Source organism: Pogoniulus pusillus, chromosome 33, assembly GCF_015220805.1.
Source record: "Pogoniulus pusillus isolate bPogPus1 chromosome 33, bPogPus1.pri, whole genome shotgun sequence".
NCBI classification, from domain to species: domain Eukaryota; kingdom Metazoa; phylum Chordata; class Aves; order Piciformes; family Lybiidae; genus Pogoniulus; species Pogoniulus pusillus.
Genome location: NC_087296.1, coordinates 7,061,482 through 7,074,250, shown reverse-complemented (window position 1 = coordinate 7,074,250; position 12,769 = coordinate 7,061,482). Strand labels below are relative to the sequence as shown.

Here is a 12,769-nt window from a genome sequence, read left to right as displayed (position 1 = left end):
TTCACCTGCAAATAAAGACAACTTGCTAAATGCGTAACTATAAACCAAAAGCATCTAAATGTTTACACACCTAGTTTAAAATGTGCTCTTACTGTAAAAGGGTACACAGAGGTACATGGTTTTTTACACGTGCAAAGGCATCCTGAAGCTCACCTTTTGTACACGTGCTTAGAGCTAACCACATGTCAGCGCTCTGCCAATATTCACAGCAACATGGAAAACACACAAAAGCAGTGAACTTCAATTCTACCTCAACATCCCACACCCACAAAAAAACAAAACCTCAAACCAAGGGAGCAGCATAAGGTAGCACAATAGGGTGGGGCTGAAGTTAAACACAAGGATAAGGGGTTTGCCTGTATATACCTTTTGACCCCACAATCCTCCTTATTTATGCAGAGAGACGCAGAGAGACACAGAGATTATTCACCTTCCTGCCCAGAAGGAGCCAAGGCAGGAAGTGAGGCTGCTGGGCAAATATCAGTGTACATTATTGGTGCTTTTGTGACATAAGTGTGTCTGCTTTGGGGGTATTTATGAATTAGGCTAGAAATTAGCATGAAACTGTGTGTGCATAAAACTGTCGCCCGCTGCTCTTAACCAAACATTGTTAAATTAGCAGCAACCACATGCCCCACTGAGGGCTGCATATTTAAATGTTTTCAAATCAAAAGCTATTTTTGGATTTATGGGAACCAAAAAAAGGGGATGGAGCTGCACTTCTTCAAGGAGGAAATAAATTCTATGCCCATACATTTGCTGCCTTTGTGTGATGGTTTGGGAGGTACCTGCCCCCCTACTCTTATGAAATCACCCAGACTAGACTCAGTTGGCTGGAAATTAAAGAATGAAGCTTAATATTCACAAGTTAGCACAATATTCAAGCAGGTACATACAATATATTACAAATATATACAGCTATATACAGAAATATACAAGAATAAAGAAACACAATATCCCTCCCAGAAATCAAAGTCCCCAGGAGGGGCTCCTAACCACCTTTCCACTTTCTTTCCACCTCCTGTTCTTATCCCAGAATCTGCCTTACGTGCAAGGTGAGTTTGGAGGATTGGCAAGGGGGGGTAGAAGCAGAAGGATTAGTTGGGTTACACAGCAGAAGCCCAGGGAGAAAACACAGACACCGACTCTGATAGAGAGAGACTCTGTCTTAGCTATGCTTGTGTCTTTCTTTTTATACATCTCAGCAAGCCTATGAGTGAAGTAGACATGACCACTGTTTTCTTTTCACAGCCTATAACCTAATCTTTCTCATTAAAATATTCCAATTAGCCTCTAACTAGCACACTCTGTCAAAAGTGGATGCCTGAATTCTCATCTGAATTTATAGAAACTGATTTTTAAATTAAGCACCTTGAGATGCTACAGAAACAACCTGAAGCCTGAAGCCTCTTTCTCCAAAAGGTGAAAAGGAACTGAATGCACATTTGGGGAGTAGCAATGCCATCTCAGACATGCAATAATTCTCTGAGAACCATTGACCAAACTGGACACACAAGCTTAATGGAGAAAGCAGGCTTCAGTCAGAAGACCCTTACAGCAGAATGGGTTTAATTACAAAAATGGAAAGCAGTGCTGTTTAGGGGATGGTCAGGAAGAAGAATAGAAGAAAAGAACTGTTCAACAATACACTGAATAAATTATTACAGCAGCCTTTAAGTCACAACATTAATACAGCCCTCTAGCAAGCAATGGTGTTAACACAATTGTAAGCAGAATAGACTTGATGGTCCATTGGTCTCCTTCAGTACAGTATTTTGTGTTCTAGGATATTTACCATTACACATAAAAGCCAAAAAAAGGTTGTCAGTTGAAGAGTGTGGAATTAAACAAAGACAAAAAGAAGGCAGAATACAGCCCGTGTTAACCTGCCATTCCACAAGATAGCCACACAGTTCAGGGCCACCAGCTCAGGCTTTTGGTTGAAATGCTAACAGGTGCCCCTTCTGTACCTACCATGCATGAGAACTCACAGTAACCCATGTTATTTACTGGCATTACTGTAACACGACATGCTAGTACTCTTGCCTGATTACAACATTTCTACAGCTGGTATAAGGATATGGGTGCATACATGTTCTTCTGTCCTCACCAAAAAGGTTATACAGATCAAGGAATGACATAATTTAACCTGAAAAATAACTAAATGTTCATTTCAGAAGAGTGACTTGTGGCACACACTCAGCTGCCTTTACTAACAACACATATCCTTTAGCTTTGCTTCTCCACTGATCTTTGGTACAAGGGAAACAATTTCCAACATCCAAAAATCTAACTTCAAGACTGAATACCATACAAGAACATCAAAGAAATCTGCAATTGGCCGGGAATTTTTAATGCACAGGTAATTTATATGTAGACATTTTGTTTGCAAACTACACAGCTTCATCCTAAATGAGAAAGGTTTGTTTGTTCTCTCTTATTTTACCCTTCAATTGTAAACATTTCAGAGTCCCAAGCAAATTAAGGACTGCCTATTTAGTACTGAAATCTAATCAAATTGATGCTGAAACACTGCAAGCTTCCTTTATTCAAAAAAGGAAATCACAACTTGTGAATGCAGTTTATTGAGCTAAGACTCGTTTAACAAACTTTCTTAATGGCTAAAAACAGTTTATAATCCACCAACAATAATACAATTGTTTAAAACTTACTACACTGCAGCCATTTAAGAGGAAAACTTACTACACTGCAGCATTTGATTGGACAATCTGCTAATAAGTACTAATTACTCACTGCAGAAAACCTCCAGCAGCCCCCAGCGTCAGCCTGCATAACATTTTATATCTTTCATCAGTATAGATTCAATACTTTTGTTGCAGCTACACACACTGAAGCTCTGACTGCATAAGGTAAACTTGCATTTCAAGAATTCATGTTACTGAAACATTACTTGCAGAACACATCATGTACCTGCAGCATCAAGCCAGAAGCCTAGAAATACAATGTGAAGATAACAATCTCCTAAAAAAATACCTTCTTGAAAGTCATCCTCTCCTTGAAAGTCATCCTCAAGTTATCAAATAACTCCTTTATTAACATCTTCACTGATTTTAAGTGCTCCACTTGTATCCCAATGAACAGTCACTCACCTAAGCAGCCTCTATAGATTTTACTGAAGTTAGTCCTGAAAGAGCTCACTGAACTTCAAAATGTGTAGTTCCTCCCTTAAAACATTTACAGAGACAATCCAAATGAAGCACTTAGAATTAGCAACCTTACCTACAAGTTCATGCTTTTCTCCAGTGTTACCTTTCTCAGTTCTAAAAGCAGAGGGGCCCTAACATTTTACAAAATACAAGCTATGAGCAATACAATTTCATCAACAATAAGAAATCCAAGGGAAGAGGAAAAAAAACAAATACCCAAAATAAACCTTCACACGATCTAGGACAACTGCCCAAAATAGCTTCCCCCACCCCTAAAAAAATCCACATATACCCATGGATAATTACTGCTTACTGATTTAGAGGGAGGAGCTTATGCCCAGCAGTCACCCAACTAGGGGGAAAATTGTATAAATACTCAAGGATGACACTTGAAATCATGAGCTTCTGCCCACTCACCAGTGGCAGAAGAACTCCTCAACAGAGGAAGACTCACTGCTCTACCACTCTGCATTGGAGCTCTACATTTTGGTATGTTATGATTTCATTTCATTCTATTTGATTTTGAAGGTAACTTCTACAGGATATGTGTTTTTTTGGCTGTAAGGGTGAACCAGGGCCAGTGACAGCATCGTTGCTGCCACTGGGACTATCTGAAAGCTTACAAATAAAAGCCTGGTTTCAATCAAGGCAATGTAAGATTTTTGCCACTAACGCTGAAGGAGCTTCATGTTTTATTTGCAACTTCACTAGCCAGAGGCAACAAGGTGGTGGTAGAGTGTCTGGGTACTTCCACTGAAAACTTTTCTACAGGTCAGGAGCTGTGATATGTGCAACTCCTGAACTTACTTTTTGAGCCCTAGTGGCAACTAGGAAAATAATCACTGCTTCTGATGTCTGGTTTTAAATAGGCTGGCATCCATTTAAAATGATTCTTTCCCTAAGAGTGAGGATGGTGCCTCTAAACTATCGATCCAAGAACTCTATCATTCAAAGTGATAGCAACACTGATTCCATTCTTCTTCATTTTTCATAATCAGTGAAAGAAGGATGAAATAAGCACAAAGTGATGTTACTTTTAATACCAGCACTTTAAGAAAACTCATTGATTCATGCAAAAGAAATAGAACTGAGCAGCTTTTCTTTACCACAAACTTTTCTGTTTCTTTGCAGAACAGAACAAATTTGGAAATATGCATTTACAAATATCCTTACTGCTGCTGTTTTGTCTGAACATTGTCCATGGCAGCGATGGATATTTTTCTGAGCAGTATCAGAAACAGTCCAGCATCAAGGGGCCACATTTTCTACCATACAATGTAAAGAGTCAAGGTAAGTTTACTGTTTTTTGATGATAAACACAATTGCTCCTAGAGGGTCAATACATGACCAAAAGCTCCTTGTTTATACTATGGGTATTGAACTTTCACTAACAATTTAGGTTTGTTAAAGTAATGGCACTGCTGCAGAAAGCACTGGCAGCGGTTGTGTCAGTTGCCTCCCACTGACAAGGATCAACACTTGTCACAGGCACTTTTTTGCACAATGATCACTATAGACATATAAGGGGGCAGCAAAACCACAGCTACAGATCTTGAGCAGTGGGAATAATACCTTATCATTGTATATATGACTATGTACAACATGTTGATTATCCTCGAATGTCTTGTTTTACCACTGGGCTTTCTAACAATAGACCTGTCAGCTACAATGTTCAGAAAGAAAGGTATACAGCTCTACTCAGAGAAGACCTTAGGTGTGAATTTAAGTATCTATCTTACACCTGTAGCCAAATGAAGAGCTGTTTAAAGTATAGGAAGGCTAAGTAATTGATATATAGTTGTAAAAATGTTACATAAACCTCTACATAGTTTTTTCATGACTGATATAAGCTAATCCTTAAATGATCAGACTAATCCCACAGCAATACCAATTCTAACTTTTTACAGTAAAGTTTCTTAACATAAAGTATGAAATGAAGACCATTTCATAGATCAATCTTATGGCAGACTGTGTAGGCAATATACAATTGCAGTCCTATACACTGTGACATCTTACTTCTGGGCACTCTGCCTGTCCTTGTAAGTCCAGTGAGTGGCTACACTTAAGTGTTTGAAATTATTTGAGTTCCTTTTTGCATTTCCATGCTTAAGTCAAAGACTTTTAAAAAAAAACAAACAAAAACAAACAAAAAAAAAACAACTTACAATCAAAACTTTTGACTTCCAAGGTACTGGTTTTATTTGAGGAATTGTCCTCCCAGAGTATTCTCAGTAGGTTCTACTCAAAACTATCATCACTAAAATTAAGAGAATGGAATCTTCCTTGTAAACATCCTGCTCTCCCCCCGAGAACATGATTTTCCTTCAGCTATCAACAGGCTATTCAGAAGAGGCTCTGGCCAGCCTGATCTAGGGTAGGGTGTCCCTACCCATGGCAGTGGGGGTGGAACTAGATGATCCTTGTGGTCCCTTCCAACCCTGACTGATTCTGTGATTCTAAGAGCTTCTACAGCTTTTGCTGTATCTCAGCTACTTTTAGTTGTAATAATCATACGTGGGCCTATTTGTCAAAACAAGCAGTCAGGAAGTTCAAGTTCAGTCTAGATCTAAGCTGGTGACTCAGAACAACATATAGCTAACTGTACAATTTCTGTTGGCAATCAAGATCTATTAAAGCTTCAATTAATTTGGTAAAACTCTTCTAACAGTTTTTAAAACCTTCTTCTTGAGAGTAGTTCTTTTGCTTGCAATCTTGGGAAGTCCTAGTTAAGAATAATCACTGAATTAGGTATGACTGTTCAGCAATGCTTCAATAAGCCCTTACTGAAGGTTACAGTTTTCATAATCAATACACAAATGGGATTTGACTGCACTCAGAGAATGTAAACTGATTTTGCAGAAAGATATGTATCAAGATATATAAAAGTGTAGCCAAACACTGCTTCAAATTTTCCTGATAAAAATCCTACTTCATTAAAGCATCTTGGCTGTCCTTTCCTCAAAGGACTTACTGCTGTCCAGGCATTCTGGTCTAAAAGCATCACAGCTTTGAAAGAGCATAGCTCCTCACAGAAAACCTAACAACATGGACACTGACAAAGCCTTTAGCATCTTATGCAAAAAAAGGCAGAAACTACCACTTTGTTAACCTTAGACTGATGTAAAGTCACATCTAAAACAAGAAAAAGCAAGAAAGAGAATGATTATGAAGCTAAAGTTTGAAGCCATTTCCTAATAAAAAAATAAATTCAAATGAGATCAAGTGCAATAACTGCATGTTAAACACTACTGAATAAAAGTAGGATTGTTCCCTTCCCTCTCTACCCCTGCCCTGAGCAGACTTGGCTAGGGTCATTGTTATCTTCTCCACATAAATACTTGGATTTGGATTCAATACACCTGATGTTAAAAAACTATTTGTGCTTTTCCCCTAATGCTTTACAACTCAAACAACATTAGCTAAGAAACCTGTTAGGTGTTTGCACTGAGGCTTTTGTTTGACTTGCCTATGTTCTCTGAAGTGAACACAGAGTTTTTGAGGTTCTATCCACAGACAGAACCTATGGAGCAAATTCTGAGTCCTGCAGTTAGCTCAAATAGCTTGTTACATAGGTTACATAAGAGATGGCAAATTCTAAGAACTAGGCTTCTCCTTCTCAGAACTGCCTGTTTGGTGGCAGTTCTCTCATCTGTGGTGAACAGAAAACATGCAAAGAGCATTTATATGCCACTTCAGCTACAGGGTATGTGTTAATTCTGAAAGGCCTATGCTTCTTCCAAATTATTCTTTCACACAAGATAGTTCTTAAAATTTGCTGTCTCCTACATCATCTAAATAATAAGAAAACTCACTTGCACTCTGTTGAATCTGGGAGTTTAGTAGTAAGAAATCCAACAATATCTGTAAGATATCAAAGACTGCACTGGACCTGTCACTGGTACTTAGTGATTCCACAACCATCTTTGCAGCAGCTGAGAAAGATGTGGGTTTGCATTTTCAGCAAGTCAGTAGATCAGACATTGATTTCTTTCTGAGTGTGACATTTTAACAGCTATTTCCCTTTTCACTGCCTTAAGGAGCATGAGATAGGAAGGTATGCAAAATTAGATGATTTTATGCACCAACAAAAAAGAAAATGCATTCTTCACAGTGGATACATAAAACAGTCTGCCTGGAAAAACAGGAATAGGACAAGCTTGCAGATACAGTATCAAATCAAACTCAAATGTATATACACATTATTTGTTATTACCTGTGTGTATATACAATACCTGTTATTTTAAAATATAGGATATGTTAGTGTAATTTTCTCCCTCTTTTCTCTCATTTTGAGTTCATCAAGATTTTCCTTCTGGAAAGAAACATTTTTTTATCTAAGATACAGCAGAATGATCACTGCATAAACTTTCACACACACACACACATATGCAGACACACTGCTCTCTTTACAACACACTGAAATGCCAATTTAAATAGATAACTGATTAACAATGGATCAACAATTCCTAAATAAGCATCAAATAGATTAAATGACTAAAATAACAAAACAGAATCCAGGTTCTTAGGTAATATCTCAGTTCTTTACTTCTAAAATGATTTCTTACATTAACATTCATCATAGATATGGGGTTTTTTTTTCTGTTTTGTTCTATAATGCTGCCAGTTGCTGCATGCAACTGAAGTGGTCTCACAATATTAATGTTAATCTTGTCTGTAGCATCCCCAAATCAGCATTCTAATTCCAACATAAAGTTACAAAGTGCACAGAAAGCTAAGCGGGGAGCTTGTTGGGTTATTCCTCTATTTGGGACATTTGGTTAAGTGGCTCCACCTGCTGTTGTGATAACTAAGAAAATGAAGTAGTTCTAAAAAACCAAAAAGGATGCCAGAATTCTGACTGCAGGAAGACAAAGGATGAGTTGTGACCTTGCTGCCGTGTGTAATTCTTACAACAAACAGAAGCCCTTAAGCCAGTATTTGAAAATATAACATTCATGTCGTTAGCAGAAAAGCAGAGCCATAGCTCATCTTAAGAAGTTGGAGGGAAAAGGACAAAAATCTCATTATTTAGATGCAGCACAAAGTAGCTGCACCTGCACATGGAGTCTTCTCTGGCTTCATTCACCAAGACACAAGTCTGATGACTGGATAAATCAGCCACCTGTTCTTTCCATTCCTAAACAGTTGGCATTTACTGCTCAGTATCTTCTAAATTCTCTGATGACCGCTGAAGCCTAAAAAAATTCTAGAGGACTTGCAGTTCACAACACAGCTTCAACACATTTGTATTTGTAAGAGCTCTGACTTTGCTCCAAACATCAGGTTCTGAGTGACCAAACTGTTAGAAACTTGAGGTGAGCTTAACCCTTTGCACATTTTACCACTACTCTACAAGTCTGCAAATCTTCTAAAGGTGCCCTGATTGCCCTGGTTTCCTCTCTCTCACAGGTGTGCAGGTAAGAGGTGAACAAGGACCCCCTGGCCCCCCAGGCCCTATTGGACCAAGAGGACAACCAGGTCCTGCAGGAAAGCCAGGGTTTGGAAGCCCTGGTCCTCAAGGTCCCCCTGGTCCTCCAGGACCACCAGGATTCTCTGGGGTTGGGAAACCAGGTATGCCAGGTCTACCAGGAAAGCCAGGAGAAAGAGGACCACATGGTGAGAAAGGAGAGCCTGGACCTGTCGGGTTCCCAGGAGCAAGAGGCCCACAAGGACCCCCCGGCACGCCCGGCCCCGCAGGACTGACTGCCGCTGGCAAGCCAGGACCACAAGGCCCCCCAGGAGCTCAAGGGCCGAGGGGCTTCCCCGGTGAGAAGGGAGAGCCAGGTATCCCCGGTATGAATGGACAAAAGGGAGAAAATGGATTTGGCATTCCAGGCCGCCCGGGGAGCAGGGGTCTTCCGGGCCCGCAGGGACCCCGGGGTCTCCCTGGGCCTGCTGGAGTAGGAAAACCTGGAGAAAATGGTCTGCCAGGTCAGCCAGGTATGAAAGGTGACAGAGGTTTACCAGGCACACCTGGAGCAGCTGGACTTCCAGGTCCACAGGGTCCCCCAGGAGAACCTGGAGAAGCTGGCATCGGCAAACCTGGGCCAATGGGACCGCCTGGAGCAGCAGGCTTGCCTGGAGCCAAGGGACACCCCGGACCCGCAGGCTTGCCTGGATCCCCAGGTCTTCCAGGATTTGGAAAGCCAGGCTTGCCAGGGATGAAGGGACACAGAGGGCCTGAAGGCCTTCCTGGTCTTCCAGGACCTAAAGGAGAGCAAGGTCCAGCTGGTGTGCCAGGAGAACCAGGGCCTGCTGGACCCCCAGGGAACATGGGCCCCCAAGGACGCAAAGGCTTGCCCGGTGACAGCGGCCTGCCCGGGCCCAAAGGCGACATGGGCCCTGCAGGCCCCCCGGGATTCCCAGGGGCCAAGGGAGAACAAGGTCTGCCGGGGTTAGAGGGAAAACCAGGATACCCAGGTGAGCAGGGCCTTGCTGGTCCCAAGGGACACCCAGGCTTCCCAGGCCCAAAAGGTGACGCTGGCCATGCTGGGCTCCCTGGCTTGCCTGGCCCGATGGGCCCACAAGGACCTAAGGGAGTGCCAGGGATCAATGGCGAGCCAGGTCCCAGAGGGCCTTCAGGAATCCCTGGGACCAGAGGCCCCATTGGCCCCCCTGGCCTGCCCGGAGCCCCTGGTGCCAAGGGCGAGCCAGGAGCCCCAGGACTGCCAGGCCCAGCAGGTATTTCTACTAAAGGCATAAGCGGACCCATGGGACCACCTGGACCCCCTGGGCCCAAAGGCAGCAATGGAGAGCCTGGATTACCTGGTCCCCCAGGTCCTCCTGGTCCCCCTGGCCAAGCTGTAATCCCACAGGTGCCTGAAAGCTATGTTAAAGCAGGAGAATCTCGAGAGCTATCAGGAATGTCTTACCTGAAAGGAGGAGCAAACCAAGCTCTCACAGGGATGCCAGTGTCTGCTTTCAGTGTCATCCTCTCAAAAGCCTACCCTGCTGCAGCCGTTCCCATCAAATTCGATAAAGTCCTGTACAACAGGCAGCAACACTATGACCCCAGAACAGGCATTTTCACCTGCAGGATCCCTGGACTGTACTATTTTGCCTACCATGTACATGCAAAAGGAACAAACGTTTGGGTTGCACTCTACAAAAATGGTTCCCCACTCATGTACACCTACGATGAGTACAAGAAAGGATACCTTGACCAGGCTTCTGGCAGTGCTGTCATTGACCTCATGGAGAATGATCAAGTATGGCTCCAACTGCCCAACTCAGAATCTAATGGTCTTTATTCCTCTGACTATGTCCACTCTTCTTTCTCAGGTTTCCTATTTGCTCATGTCTAACATCATCTCACTCAACACTGTCCTAACACTCTCTTCTTCAGACCATTCTAACTGAGCGCTGATCTGTTTCACCATTAGCAAGTCAACCTCAATTCTGCAACAGAAATAGAGAAGGGAAAGAGAAGGTGGAAGAGATTGGTTCTAAACTATTGGTTCAAAACTAGTAGAACAATATTGTATGTTTTTAGAGCATTTTCATTAAAAAAAAAAGTTTTAAATGATGATCAACTGTCCAAATGAATGCAATATTAAAATTTTATGAATTAATATATCAGCCTCTCTCTCTTTTTTTCCCCCTTTTTTCCTTTATATACAAACAAGAAAAATCAGAATTTCTAACCACGACCCTTCATACCACATAAAGTACCTATACTTCACTATACTTAAAGGTATTCCAAGTAAACAGTCTCAGAGACAGTAGAGTCATAACAACAATTGGATAAGGTACTTCAGAAACACTCTGCTACCTGACAGCGTCAACTTTCTTCACTCAACAGCTTAAAACAATTCTAATGCAGTGCACACCATGTCCCAGTTTCAATTTAGTTCCATTTTTCTTATTCACGAATAACTACTGTGGAGAAAGATAGATTTACGAGTGATTACTTGTTACTGAAGATCTATGGCTTTCACAGTACGAAGAAGCAAACAGATTTGAAGCCCAGAAGTCCATTTAGCTTTGTCTGATGCACATTTTGTAATCTGCAGCAATCAACTATATTTCATGCTCCTAACGTTCTGTAAAGTTAGAATATTCAAGAGTAGTCTAAAACAACTGTCACCACTAAATCCAGACACTAAGAACGTATCTTCCCAAGCATGCAGACGTTCACAAAATCAGAACAGCTTTACCATTCCAAAAGTAGAGACAATCTCTGCTCTGCTTTTCCCTAAACAGCAAATTCCTTTAAAAACACAACAGTCTTGGCAATAAATTCTACTTACTAATGATGACAGTCATTAGTCAGTAGATATTACCATATTTATCATACTTAAAGACATTCATGTCCCACAAACATTAGACATTAGTCTTTTAAAGCACTATGGAAAATTAATGGCATCAAGTTAACTCATTATGAAATCATAATAATTTGATCACAGATTTCACCGTCCCTGAAGGTGCTCGGGAGGGGACTCTGGATGGGGCACTCAGTGCCATGGTCTGGTTGACTGGATAGGGCCGGGGGATAGGTTGGACTGGATGATCTTGGAGGTCTCTTCCAGCCTGGTTGATTCTATGATTCTTCACTAACAGTTACCCCTTATGCAGTTTAAAAGCATCACTAACAACATCTATGAACTCTCAAACTATTGGTTTCTAGCTTTGTTTTTTTTTTTTAAACAGAGGTTTTTAATCACTTACACTAAAATGATGTAGGCTTGTGTTTAAAAGATTTGTGGTATTACCATTTCTTTGTGAAAGAGCAACCTGAGGTTTCTTACACTGTAAACACCTGAAATTAGCAATTCTCCAAGTGCTCAATAATATGTTGGGATTAATAAAAACAAAGCAAGGACACCTTTAGATTGATCTCTCATTAACAAAAGTACAAATGAGCTACCAAGAAAGCTCTTGCAAAATTGCTTCTACCTTTAGTAAGTGCTGCTGAATAAAGGTTTAGGCTATACTTTGGTAAAATAATAAATGCTTAAGCAGAGACTGTAATGTGAGATCTGCTTATTTTAGCAGCCAAGAACACCTAGGCAAGCAATTTGGTCCTGCTGTTAAAAACACTGCATACAAATGTTTGTGGACAGTACCACAGTTTATCAGTAGCAACCATGCAATACTCTTCTCTCCAGCCAAAATAAAACTCAAAATACCTGAGTTTGAGACTACCCACACTTTTCTACCTTCCTCTTTTAGGCTAAACATTAATTACAGATCTCCTGCCAGTCACCTCAATGTTTTCCTGTGCAGTCACTTGTATTAGTTCAAGCACTTTCCAGTATTTAAACATAGGCTGAATGTATGGGCAGCAGCACATGCTATCTGGCACTTTTGTTTCAGAAACAAATAGAGGGACTGGGTACAGGAGCTGGAAAATACTGCTCAGTAATTGTAAAATGTCTGGTTAATTGCTTTACATATGGAATGTATAGCAAAGCATGTTTAAAACCGTTGGTGATGCTTGGTGCTCAGCAATACATTAGTGTCCTGTGCTTCCAATTAGCTAGTCTCTACAATCAGAAAAAGGGCCCAGACAATAGTCTTAAAAACACAGCTCACATATCCTTATCACACACCCATTTTTAATAGGGGTTTTGTCCTTTAATGTCTCTGTTCCTCAAATGAGC

General features: G+C 41.1%; 2 protein-coding genes across 3 annotated transcripts in view; one reads left to right on the top strand and one right to left on the bottom strand.

Annotated features, from left to right (window-relative positions):
* NT5DC1 (5'-nucleotidase domain containing 1) overlaps positions 1-12,769 on the bottom strand; it is a 115,936-nt gene that overhangs the window by 88,680 nt on the left and 14,487 nt on the right. The window lies entirely within an intron of this gene.
* On the top strand, positions 3,571-10,742 carry COL10A1 (collagen type X alpha 1 chain). Of its 2 annotated transcripts, none has more exons than XM_064170286.1 (3): positions 3,571-3,656; positions 4,304-4,457; positions 8,577-10,742. In XM_064170286.1, the coding sequence occupies exons 2-3, from the start codon at positions 4,319-4,321 to the stop codon at positions 10,469-10,471; spliced, it is 2,034 nt and encodes a 677-aa protein (XP_064026356.1). In that variant the 5' UTR covers positions 3,571-3,656; positions 4,304-4,318; the 3' UTR covers positions 10,472-10,742. The 2 variants fall into 2 exon arrangements, with proteins under 2 accessions (XP_064026356.1, XP_064026355.1); XM_064170285.1 differs by having other exon boundaries at positions 4,299-4,457.

What these genes read in the sequence shown, in the direction of transcription:
- COL10A1 (XM_064170286.1), top strand. Translation starts at nt 4,319, where the DNA reads ATGCATTTACAAATATCCTTACTGCTGCTGTTTTGTCTGAACATTGTC. An exon ending in ATACAATGTAAAGAGTCAAG is followed by an intron (nt 4,458 to 8,576) that starts GTAAGTTTACTG and finishes TCTCTCTCACAG; the next exon opens with GTGTGCAGGTAAGAGGTGAA.